We start from the raw sequence: 13,226 nt of genomic DNA on the forward strand, positions 1-13,226 counted from the left end.
CTGTTGCCTGGCAGTTCTACTGTATAGTCACGTATTTTCCTGCCCTAAATGTCCAATTTCATCCTCCATCTTCACTCCCGAATATTGGCAGTACTTCCTACTGCCAAATCCAAGTATTCAAAAGAGAATTGCCATAGACTATTTCTACCATATCTACTTACCTTCCAAGCACCTGCACCCACATTTCTACATTTCTCTTTTCTTAGTTGCACCCTCTTTCTCTATAAAGCCAGTTTCTCTACTTAAAAACTTAGATACCTCTCATCGTATGTAGCCAAGGATGTTGCTTCAGCAGTTTGGCCTTTTCTGCCAGTGTCAGTTTTTCAATTTCCAGCAGTTACTCCCATCAATGTTTCAGTATGCTGCTGTTTTTTCTTCTGTCTTTAAAAACAAAAGAAACTACAAAACTTTCTTTTTAACCCATTTTCCCTGCCAGTAGCTGCTCCTGTTCATATTTGCAGCAAAGCTTTTTTGAAAGAATTACTTAGAATCATGGTCTCCCATTTTTCCTGTTCCAACTTTCCTTCAATGCACATACTTGACCATCAGCATTCTCCCAACATTATTGTTTTCAAGGTCTCCAGTAACCATTGTGTTAACTAAATCTAGAGGTCATTTCTCACTCATCATCTTAATGCCTTATATATTAGCAGCATTTGACATGGTTGAATATTTCCCTTAATACATTTTATTTAGTTGGCTACCAGGAGAGCACATTTTTTCATTTCTTCCTACCACACTGATTACTTCTTCTCAGTCTCATTTGCTCATTTTCCTGGGTCTCTTAATGTTGGATGTGTCAGGCATAATCCATTATCTATAGCTACAGTCTTACGGCTTTAAATACTATCCATATGTTGATACTATCCAAATTTATATTTCTAGCTCAGCTCTCTCTCCTGAACTTCCAGATTTGTCTTTTATACAGACTGTAACATCTATATTTGAGTGTCTGCTTCCTCAAATATAATATATCCAAAATTGAACTGATCACTTTCTCAAAACCTTTTTCACTGGCAGCTTTGCCCCATCTTATTTGTGGCAATTGCATTTTTTCCATTGTATAGGCCAGGAATCTTAGCACTATCCTTGACTGCTGTTTTTTCATATCCAAACCCAAACTTAACCAATTGTCTTTTGGGCTGCACTTCAAAATAATCCCCCAAAACTATTTCATTGCTATTAGCTCCCCTGCTACAAGCTTGGTCTCAGCCATCATCATTTCTTGCCTGGGTTAATACTGGGTAGTCTCCTAAATTACCTCCATACTTAGTATTGCCCTCCTAAAGTTTATTTTTTAAAACTACTACTAAAGTGAATCTCAAATCAGACTATGTCATTCTCCTTCTCAAAACCTGCAGTGACTCTCCAGTTTAGTAAGAGTAAGTCAGATACCTTACACAAGCCTATATACACATGCATTTCATCTACTACTACTCTCTCGCCTCACACTGACTTATTTCTGAAACATGCCAGGGATGCTGCTTCCTGCTTCTTGCCTGCTTGTTTTCCTCTCTGGGACTTCCTTGCTCTTTTGTTTGATAGCTAACTGCCACATAACCATCAAGTCTGTTTAAATGTAACTTTGTTCATGGAAGCTACTCTGATCACTGTATTTAAAATTGCAGTTGCTTCTTTGTTTTTATGCAGCTTTGTTTTTCTTTTTTATGTAGTTCTTATCACCTAACTGTATTCTATAACATTTGTTTTTTTGTGTTCTTGCCATTAGAATATGAGCTTTATGAAGGTAATGTGTGTTTGTTTTACACTGAGTCCCAAGACCCTAGAATAGTATTTGACACAAATTTAGATATTTCATCCATTCAATAAATATTTACTAATTTAGATATTGGAAAAAGAGAGATAATAGAGCTGCCTGCATATAGGAGTTATCAATTGTATGTGTCTATTTTCATGGAAATCAATTTGGAGTTTGTATAAATACTTGCGGACTCCTTGCTCTCTCTTAATTGGTGGCCCATGGTCTTTTAATTGGAATGTTTAATAATGTTATATTTAATGTAATTATTGATATGGTTAGGTTTAAGTTTACCACTTATGTTTTTTTTTTTTCTCATTTGTGTTTTTCTTTCTTGCCATCATTTAAGTTAATAAAACTTTTTGGTATTTCATTTTACATCCACTTTTGGCTTTTTAGTTATATGTACTGTTTTTAGTGATTGCTCTAGGGCTAATAATCAGTTTCAGCTTAAAGTCTACTTAAAATATTGTACTGTTTTCTTGCTTCACAAATACAATAACCTTACAAAATAATAAGTTAGCTTATTAAACTCTCATCTTTTGTACTAGTGCCATATCATTTATTCATACATATAGTATAAATCTTAACTTACAATGCTTATTTTTTAAAGCTGTCTTTTAAGGAATTTATGAGAACAGAAAATAAAAACTTAACCTTTTATATTTACTCTCTTACTACCATTTCTGTTTTTCTTTATTCCTTCCTGTATGTATGAGTTAGCATCTCATACCACGGTCCTTTGTCCTGAAGAAGAATCTTTCAGCACTTCTTGTTTTGCAGGTTTGCAGGCAATAAATACTTCCAGCTTCTGTTCATCAGAAAATCCTCAGTTTAGAAGAATGTTTGCATTAGTTATAGCATTCTGGGTTGACATTTTTTTCTTTTAACATTTAAAAGCTGTCATTACTTTGTATTTTGGCTTCCTTTGTTTGTAATGTCATTCATACTGTTCTTCCCTGAATGTTGTCCGGTGGTTCTCTGGCTGCTTTCAAGATTTTCTCTTTCTGTGAGCTTCACAATTTGACCATGATGTTTTTAGGTATCTGTTTCATTGTTTATCTTGTGTCTGTGTCACTGAGCTTCTTGTATTTATAAGTTTATGGTTTCATCAAATTTGGGAAGTTGCCTTTATTAAAAAAAATTTCCACCACATTCTTACTGTCTTCCGGGTGACCATTTGATTTTGTTACACAGGTCCCTGAGGCTTTGTTCATTTTCCTTTATTCCTTCTCTTCTTCAGACTCTCTAACTTTACATTTTTGCTTATTTTAACTAACCTTTCGTTCAGCCATTTCCCATTTGGTGCCAAGTCCTCAGTGAATTAGTTCATTTGCATTATTCCACCTTACTAGAATTTCCATTTCTTTTTATTTTGTAGTTTCATTTCTCTGATGAGGTTTCCAATCAGTTCACTCATTAAGAACCTGTTTTCACTTAAATTTTGAATAAATATACAATTGCCCATTTAAAGTCTTTGCTAAGTATAACATTTGGACCATCTTGGTGTCAGTTTTTATTATGTTTTTCTTTACTTCAAGTCATACTTCTCTGTTCCTTTGAATGGGCAGTAGTATTTTTTATTGAGATTTGTACATAGGGGATGAAATTCCCAATTTATATACTATAGAAATTCTGGATTCTTTTATTTTCTTGTGCAAACTGTTAATTGTTGTTTTAAAAAGCAATTAAATTACTGGCCAATCACCTTGATGTATAAACTTGCTTTTATGCTTTGTTAGGGAAGATCTGTGGAAAGCTCAAGATATTTCCCAACCTCTCTAACTTGGCTGGATTCAGCTTCTAAATTCCATTTCCTGGAAGATCTTATGAAGACTTGATTTTAGGCTTTCTTAGGACACACTCGGCTGACGGTATTCAAATACAGTCCTTTCCCTTAATGTGTAGCCTTTGGGGTTTCTCAGGTAGATGCCTGGAGAGGTGAAAAAAAGTCTCTTATCCTCCTGGCTCAGCTGGAATTCGGTCTCCCAGAACTGCTCAACTTCTAGTTTCTTTCTTCCTGTGTCAACTTAATAGCAGCTGCTCTCTATTAAGCTCAAAGAGACTTCTGTGCTCTGTTTTGTCTCCAGCAGCCTGTGCCAGTTATCATGAAATTGTCTACAGACACAGAGGCAGGGTGATTGTGGTGCTCTCTGAAGGTTTGCAGAATTTCTCTGCTTCTAGCCCAATGACTTAATACATACATTTGCCTCATATATTTCTTGCTTTACAGTTTTTGGTTGTAGGGCTATTCTGGTACCAGTTACTCTCTCTTATAGCTGAGAGTGAAAGTCATCTTTGTTCTACCTTAATATTTTTTATCCCCAGTTGCAGTTTACATATAATTAGAGAAAGGTATATGTAGATTGTGTTTGAGGATCAGTATAGTTTAAGGGAGTGGTTGCTTAAAACCTAATATCAAACATTTTTGTTATAAAGAGTAAGATAATTTATAATGGTGATTTCTTGAATGGAACTATAGAAGTGAAATTTTCCTAAAATATTTTCCCTAAAAAACAGCGTTTCTGTTAATTAGGTTTTTTTTTCAGTGTTTGTCCTTTTTTTTTTATTAAGGTGTCATTGATATACAATTTTATGAAGGTTTCATATGCGCAACATTGTGATTACAACATTCGCCCATATTATCAAGTTCCGCACCCCACCCTGTTGCAGTCATGGTCCATCAGCATGCTAAGATGCTATAGAGTCACTTTTTGTCTACTCTGTGCTGTTCTGCCTTCTCCATGACCCCCCTACATTATATCAGTGTTAGTCTTTGGAGAACCAACTTTTTTTGGTTTGTTGCTCTCCACTAAATTATATGATTTTCTCCATTATTTTCTGTATTTATCTTTCTTCCTTTTACGTTATTTGGGTATATTTTACTTTTCTTTCTTCTACGTTCTTGAGATGGATGCTTGGTTTAATAAAATTTCATCCTCTTTTCTAAGAAATAGAAATTTCCTATTAAGTACTGTATTAGCCTATCTCAGATTTTGATATGTAATATTCTAATAGTTCAGTTCAAAGTGTTCTCTAGTTTCGATTATAATTTCTCTTTTGAACACTGGGTAGATTATGGAGTTTTTTTTTTTTTAACTTCCAAACACATGGAAAACACTTTTTTCAATAGAGTTTTAGTTTAATTGTACTGCGGATAAAGAATGTGGCATGTATGATTTCAGTCCTTTGAAATAGATTAATACATGCCTTATCACTGAGTATACCCATTGGCAAAGTATGGCCTATGGGCCAAATCCAACCATGTTACTGTGGTATCTCTCTCCACTACAAAGATAGAGGAATAGTTGAGCAGTTGTAACAGAGACCTTACGGTCTGCAAACTTAAAAATATGTACTCTCTGGTACTTTATACAAAAAAGTTTTTTGACCTTGGGCCTAATATAAAATTAGCATCTTTAAAGGTTCTTTGTGTAAGTGAAAAGAATGTATATTACATTTTAGGGTCTACTGTTCTATACTCAGGTGTAGTAGTAGTCCTCAGTTACGCTAATTGTGTTCCCATCTCTATTCTCATTTTTTCTGTTGTCTTGTTTTTAAGAGAGAGGTGTTAAAATCTCTAATTATGGTCATGAATTTCTTTAATTCTTATTATCACTATTTGTTCTTTCTCTCTTTTTTAATTGAAGTAGCACTGATACACAGTCTTAACATTGGTTTCAAATTAACAATGAAGTTTCACCATTTACCCATATTATTAAATCCTTACCCCTACTACTATGGTTAATATCTGTCAACATAGAAAGATGTTACAGAATCATTGACTGTATTCTCCATGCTGTACTACCATACCTGTGGCCAACTTATATTGTGATTGAGAATTTTTGCACCCCTTTATCCTCCCTTCCCAACCCCTCCCCCATGGTAACCACCATCCCTTCTCAGTAGTCTGTGAGTCTACTGTTGTTTTGTTCATTCTGTTTTGCTTTGTTTTTATATTCCACAAATAAGTGAAATCATATGGTATTTGTCTATCTCCACCTGTCTTATTTCACTCAGCCTAGTACCCTCTAGATCTATCCATGTTGTTGCAAATGGCAGGATTTCTTTTCTTATGGCTGAATAATATTCCATTGTGTACATTACCACATCTTCTTTATCCATTTATCTATTGATGGACACTCTGGTTGCTTCCATATTTTGGCTATTGTAAATAATGTGGCTATAAACAGGGGTGTATGTATCTTTTTCAATCAGGGATTTTGTTTTCTTTGGGTGAATTCCTACAAGTGGAATTACTGGGTTGAATGGTATTTCTATTTTTAGTGTTTTGAGGAATCACTATAATGTTTTCCACAGTGGTTGTACCAATTTACAGTCCCACCAACAGTTGGAGGGTTCCTATTTCTCCACATCTGTGCCATCACTTTTTATTTCTTGTCTTTTTGGGTAGCGGTCATTCTGACTGGTTACCTCATTGTGGTTTTGATTTGCATTTCCCTGATGATTAGTGATGTGGAGCATCTCATGTGGCTGTTGGCCATCTGTGTTTCTTCTTTGGAGAAATATCTATTCAGGTCCTCTGCCCATTTTAAAATCTGTTTTGTGTGTGTGTGTTGTGATGTATGAATTCTGAATTTATTTAGAATGTTAACCCCTTACTCAATAAATAGTTTGTGAATATATTTTCCCATAGTTTAAGGTGCCTTTTTGTTCTGCTGATGGTGTTTTTTGCTGAACAGAAGCCTTTTAGTTTGATATAGTCCCACTTGTTGAGTTTTTATTTTGTTTCCCTTGCTGAGGCAATGTGTTCAGGAAAAATTTGCTCATGCTTATGTTCAAGAGATTTTTGCCTATGTTTTCTTCTAAGAGTTTTATTGTTTCATGTCTTACAATTAGGTCTTTGATCCATTTAGAGTTTATTTTTATATGGAGTTAGACAGTAATCCAGTTTCATTCTCTTGCATGTAGCTGTCCAGTTTTCCCAACACGAGCTGTTGAAAAGGCTGTCTTTTCCCTGGTGTATATTCATGGCTCCTTTATTGATTATTAACTGACCATATATGTGTGGGTTTATAGCAGGATTCTCTGTTCTGTTCCACCGACCTATGGGCCTGTTCTTGTGCCAGTACCATACTGTTTTGATTACTGTAGCTTTGCAGTATAGCCTGAAGCCAGGGAGTGTAGTCCTGCCAGTTTTGTTCTTCTTTTTCAGCATTGCTTTTGCTAGATTACTAATTCTAGGCTGACAGTTTTCTCTAAGTACTTTAAAGATGTTGCTCCATTCTCTTGGCTTGCGTTGTTTCCATTAAGAAGTCTACTATTCTGTCTTTAGTTCTCTGTATGTAATATATCTTTTTTTCTCTCTAGCTACTTGTAATATTTTTTTCTTTATTATTGGCTTTAAGTAGTTTGGAAATAATATACCTTAGTGTAATTTTTCTTATTGTTTCTTTTGCTTGGAGGATGTTGAGCTTATTGGATCTATAGGGTTATGTTTTTCATCAAATTTGGAAACTTTTACTTCATTATTATAATTTCTAACTATATTTTTTGCCTTTTCCCTTTTCCTTTTCATTTGGGGATACCAATTATATATATATTAGTGTTATTATAGCTGTCCAAAAACAACTAATTTTTCCTCTGTTGCTCCCTCCCTCCCCCAGTTTTTTCTGTTTCATTTTATATGGTATTAATAGCAGATTAGACATTACAGAAGAAAAGATTATTGAATTTGAAGGCAGAGTAGAAGGTAACAGCCTGTTCTACTAATGGAATGTGACTGAAATCACTGATGTCACTGTGGGTCCTTTGAGAGTTAATTAAAATCAGCTTTGGTTCCCTGTTCTATTTATGTGACAGTCCTAATGTATTCCCTAATCTGTCTTGAAACCTCTGTCCTTTTATGTTCTCATCATTGTTGCTCAGAGTTCTTACTCTCTGCAACTCTTCCTTAACTCCTATGTCTGTTACCATTTTCCCTTTATATAGAGCCGTAAGTGAGGAACATAGCTGCATTTAAAAATTTTCTCAGAATCACTGTGACATGTTGTAACGTGCATAGTAGGTTTTTTGTTGTTGTTGAAAGATTGAGTTTTTATACTGTAACAGTGCAAGTCATTTAAAATTGCTGCTAAAAATAGCAGTGATAACTAGCTATAAGTTCCTACCATGCTTTAAGAAGCAAAGTACAGTGGTTATTCAGTGCTTTGTACATTTTGATCAATTTAATTCTTGGAACAGTCCTAATAAGATAAATATTACATATTTTTCTGAAGAAGAATTAAGACCCAGGGGCTTGTTCAAATCATCCAACCATTACTGTGAGGATGGTAATAGTACCTGTGTCATTAAGTTTTTCTAAAGAGTAAATGAAAGAATCCTATAAGATACTTAGCACATACCTGAAAACATAGTAAGTTCTTAAAACAGGCTAGCTGTTGTTATCTATAGATTGATAAATGCTTAGATAAAATACGATATTTGGGTATTTTTCAAAGTAATTTGAGGTTACAGTGGGTAGGTCTATCAACAAAATTGGCTGGCTGTAAGTCAGTACTTTTTGAAAGTGGATGATTTAGTGGAATTAAACCTCTGCTTTAATACATGTTTGAAATTTTGTTGTATTTTAAATACAGTGACTGGATTAAAAAAGAAACTGAGTCAGCCTTAAAAATATTGCCTACTCAGTTTGGATACACACACTAAGATTATATATTGCCTTAGAAATGCCAGAGTAAAAGGCTTAGTTGTTATGTACTCTGACAGTTACTAAGAATAGCACTGTAATAACTTGGCAAGTAGAGTCTCATTCCCGTACAGCCCAGGACCCGATAAGACTCTAGTGAACATTCCAAAGTTACAGTTTGAAGTTATTAGCTAAGTGATTCCTAATCTTTAAAAAAGAAAAAATCCATTAGCATTTATTTCCAATTACTTACTTACAAGAACCATATTTTCAAAGATTTCATAGCAAACTGCATTAAATTATTTCTCAATAATAAGAACACATATAACTATGGTGATTAATTTTGTCCAAAAGTAGATAACTAGTGGTATATTTATTATACTGAGTTTCTGTAATTCTAGCCAAAAGCATAGAAAGTCCGACTTAATTTGTCCTAAGTAAATCATGGGCATACATACTTTCTACCTAAACTTTTGAAATACTGAAAATAGCTCATGTGACTAAAATGCCCATGTTAGGAATCACTGCTTTATAAGTAAGATGAAAAAAATCTAAGAAGTTGCTGCGATGTGTTACATATTAATAAAAATTGTGCTTAATCCATTTACTGGTTGTTATTCTTTCTCCCCATTTCTGAAGTATTTCAACTATAATTTTGATTAGTTAAAAAGGAAAATGCAGAGCCAATTTATTCTATTAGTCAAGAGAATCAGAATTAGCTTGTAGCCAAAGTACATTCGTTTTTTTCCTTTGTTTTTAAGCTTCATTTGGTGTTTTTCTTCTAATAATACAATTGAAATTTACTCAAGCATACAGAGACAAATTATCACTTAAGTCAGTCTCTTGATGGTTCACTATTATTTGGATCCAATTTCTGCATAATGTACAGGACTCTTAAGCATATGGTACTTCCCTACTCTTCTTGCCTTTTGCCTTTCCTTAGCTCTGAAAATGACAGATGGCTTCATAACTATGTACCTTTATACATGCAGATTTTTTTTCCCCCAGTGAAAGCACTTGCCTTCCTCCCAGGTTTATTTACCTAGAAAGGTATTATTCATCCTTAACCTCCAGATCAGATGTCAACTCCTTTATAAAGGAGAAAAGGACATAGGTATATCATAGTGTGTTTGCTTGGTACTTATTCATATGAATGCAACAAGATATTTCTGAAAACAGGATTCTAAAACATTTATTTTGAGGTGAGATGAGATACAAATTTGCAAAAGGTTAAATTTTATGAATTAAAATTTTGTGAATAAAGATGTTAGCTGACTTGACAAATTCATTCCTATTTGCTAACATAATCAAAAGGTCTTTCTAATGGTATAAAGCTCATCAAATCAAAAGGATTAGCATGGCAATCTTATATTCCTACTTTATTTGTATAGATTTAACAAAATAAATTTATTTTGGACAGAAAAATCATGATATATGAAATAAATCAATGCTCTTCAATAAAGGAACAGTCTTTGGGTACCTATCTAAAAGTAGAACTTCTTTCACAAGCCCTTAAACTATAAATACCCACATGATTTTCTGCTGTTAACATCTTATTCAAGTTCTAAAGTTCTTAAAATGAATGCACAAAATAAACCTCACTTGCCAACTGTTCTCTGTTACACTGATCCCCATATTTCTCTACACTTTGCCTGCTACAACTTCCCATTTTTCCTTTACCTCTTGAACCCCATCACTAAACAGACTTTCCTTTATATTAACAAACTATCCTTTAACAACTTCATAGCCTTTTCTCCTGTATTTACTTTGACTGAGACCTTCACTGAAGACACAAACATCTAGATGGTCATAGTCTTCATCTCAGTTCCTGCCTTTACTTCACATAGACAATTAAAACTGTGTCAGGACCTTGAGTTCCTCATTTTCAGTGACCTTTTCTGGACTCTGCCTAAGCTAGGCATTCAAATTTTGGATACCATGGACCTTATTTTAACTGGAGCTATATAAACTACCAAATCACCTCTCTGATAAAGTTCATTGTTCAAACTTGTTTGTTCAACCCTGCCAACTAGGACAGTACCCTGATATCTCACCTGAGTTACTGTCTTAGAGTTCTAGCTGGTCTTCCCATTTTCACTCTTCAGATCTATTTATTTCATTTATGTCTGATCATTTTCCTAGAATGTAAATCTGATCATTACCTCTTGGTTAGAATTTTTGAAGGGTTTTCCATTACTGATAAAATAAAAAAATTATCATGTATATCCAGCCCATTACAGGTTAATTCTGGATTTTATTAGTTATTGTCTCATAGTCTGATTTTTGCAGGGTTGCTTTGGCTAGGTTGAATTTTTGTAGTCCCAAATGTGCCTCTGCAATTAAGCATATGGTAATGCTGTTTTGACTTCTCTGTTGAGTTTTCCTTGGTGTTGAGGCAAACTCAGGCACTGTGTTCTTGCTGCAGGCTATGTATACCTCCATTCCATTACAGCTCTTATCACAGTGTGGTATCATTTCATATATGTGCTATTATGAGAATATGAACAATAATCAGTTATTTTACCCATGTATCACTAGGATATAGAAGAGGCCCCAAAATGTTTGTTGACTTATGAATATTTCACACAGAGGAAATAAAACTAGCAAAAAAAACCCACTCTATCTTCCTAGTAACCAAAAAACTGTTGTTTTATCAAAGTCTAAATTTTCACTATTAAAATATTAGACCATCTTAACATACACCACTCACATTAAAGTTTAAGCTGGCATCAGTGATATTTTTGACTGATAAAATCTTTTTGGGGAAAGTTTGACAGTATATACACTGTCAGTAACTGAAAAATTATTTTAAGTGGTGATTGTGAAAATAAGATAAAGAATAAAAGTTAGATGCAAAGTTGCATATACATTATGATTACATTTGGTTAAAAATGCCAAATAAAAAAGACTAAGGGACTGTATAATATAGTGGGAGATTTGATTTTATGATGTTGGAACTATGGGTGCTTTTCCCACCTTTGAAAGCATTTTCTCTAATGGGATTGTATTTTATGATTTAAAATGTATACAACCTACTCCTGTATTTCGATTTTTAAACAATGTAATCTGGAATCAAAACTCTTTTAAAAGAGCGCTTGAACAGTTTGAATACAGTTGATCCTTGAACAACATGTATTTAAACTGTGTGGATTCATTCATACCTATATTTTTTTCAATAGATATATTGACTTCTGGAGACTTGCAGCAATTTGAAAAAAAAATTTCTCTCCTCTAGTTCCTTTATTCTAAGAATATAGTATATAATACATAGAACATACAAATATGTGTTAATTGACTATCTAGTTGTCAGTAAGGCTTCCAGTCAACAGTAGACTATTAGTAGTTAAGTTCTGGGGGAGTCAGAAGTTGCATGCAGGTTTTCTGATGCATGGTGAGGGGGTCAGTGCTTCTAACCTCTGCATTGTCCAGGGGTCAGCTGTAATTATTTTATCTTACAATGGCTTCTTGGGGCTGGGTCAGTAGGGAAGGGACTGATAGTTAAAAGTTGACTTTTGAGGTAAGATATGTGTGGCCAGCATAGAATGCTGATCATTTAAGGAAGGTTTCAAGGCTGACTTATGCAATAGTTCTTCCTTTCCAAAATTGCAATTGCAAATTTTCTGCTTTAAATGTAGTTTAAATGTTTTTTTTTTTTTTAAGATATCAGTTTTTGGAAGAAGCTTTTCAAAACCAGAAAGGTGCAATTGAGAATCTACTGGCTAAGCTTCTTGAGAAGAAGAATTATGTCCATTTTGCAGCTACTCAGGTGCAGAATAGGTAAGCGTATTGTCTTAAAACTGTATTTTCACTTTAAGGATTATTAAACACAGTAGGCCCATTTAATTTGTTTTCCCTCTGTATTAGTATGTGTGCTATATTCTGTAGAAAACATTTTTTGGAAGGGTAAATGGTATAAATTTGAGTTTGGATTTGTAATATTTGTTAATTAAGTAAAATTTAATTGATCAAAATTTTGAATTTTCCTTTAAGTTACATCTTTGACTATCATAATTAATAAGACCATATAGTCTTTGAAAGCCTTAGATAAGTGTGGGAAAAGAAATTAATATGTAGAAAGTTGAATTAGAAAATTTTAACTGGAACCTGTGTGAAAGATACACTATAGAGGAGAAAGTATGAAGAATGGTGGACAAACTTATCTGTTAAGCATTAAAAACAGCACTTATCCTAGTAGTAAGTAGTATTATAAGATGAATATATAGCACAGGTTCTGGCACATAGTAAACTGTCAGATTTTATCTGTTGCTATTATTTTCATCAGTAATACCATCAGGATTTGAAAATTCTATTTTGATTAATTTTTAACTAACTAAACTTATTGATAAGGCAAAATGGGAGTAAGTTCTATAAGTGAGTAGACTAAAAAGGTTAGGACTCTTAATGTAGAAAGTCAAACACTTGGAACTGGCATAATTAAAACTTGAATATTCCTGGAGGTATGAATAGGGTTAATATGTCTTTATTCTTCAGATTCACAAATATTGGTACTTACAGGTACTTCCAGATAATTAAAGTTGATTAGTTGATGATGATTTAAAATGGCACACAGTAAATACTTGAAAAATAATAAATAGGTGAATGAATGAATAGTACATTACACATTAGACAGTAAAGTGGTAGAACTTTGATCTTATGAAGTGATACCAAAGGAAAACAAAGGTTCCTCAGAAGTTATAGATAGGGAAATACATATATATATATATGTGTACACATACACATACACTAGTCATGGATGGAATTCTCATGGAAATGTCAGGATGTTTTAGGTTATATTGCTGATACATTGTGGGTCATAGT

At 33.7% G+C, this 13,226-nt stretch overlaps 1 protein-coding gene across 3 annotated transcripts in view; it reads left to right on the plus strand.

Moving 5' to 3' along the window:
- TRIM33 (tripartite motif containing 33) overlaps positions 1-13,226 on the plus strand; it is a 152,132-nt gene that overhangs the window by 81,618 nt on the left and 57,288 nt on the right. For 2 of the 3 annotated variants that reach the window (XM_036923382.2, XM_036923381.2), the window contains exon 5: positions 12,069-12,185. In XM_036923382.2, coding sequence (XP_036779277.1) covers positions 12,069-12,185 — 117 coding nt within the window. The remainder of the gene's footprint in view (positions 1-12,068; positions 12,186-13,226) is intronic. The other variant, XM_057500515.1, reaches the window with a different exon arrangement.

This window comes from Manis pentadactyla, chromosome 4 (assembly GCF_030020395.1).
Source record: "Manis pentadactyla isolate mManPen7 chromosome 4, mManPen7.hap1, whole genome shotgun sequence".
In the NCBI taxonomy this organism is placed as follows: domain Eukaryota; kingdom Metazoa; phylum Chordata; class Mammalia; order Pholidota; family Manidae; genus Manis; species Manis pentadactyla.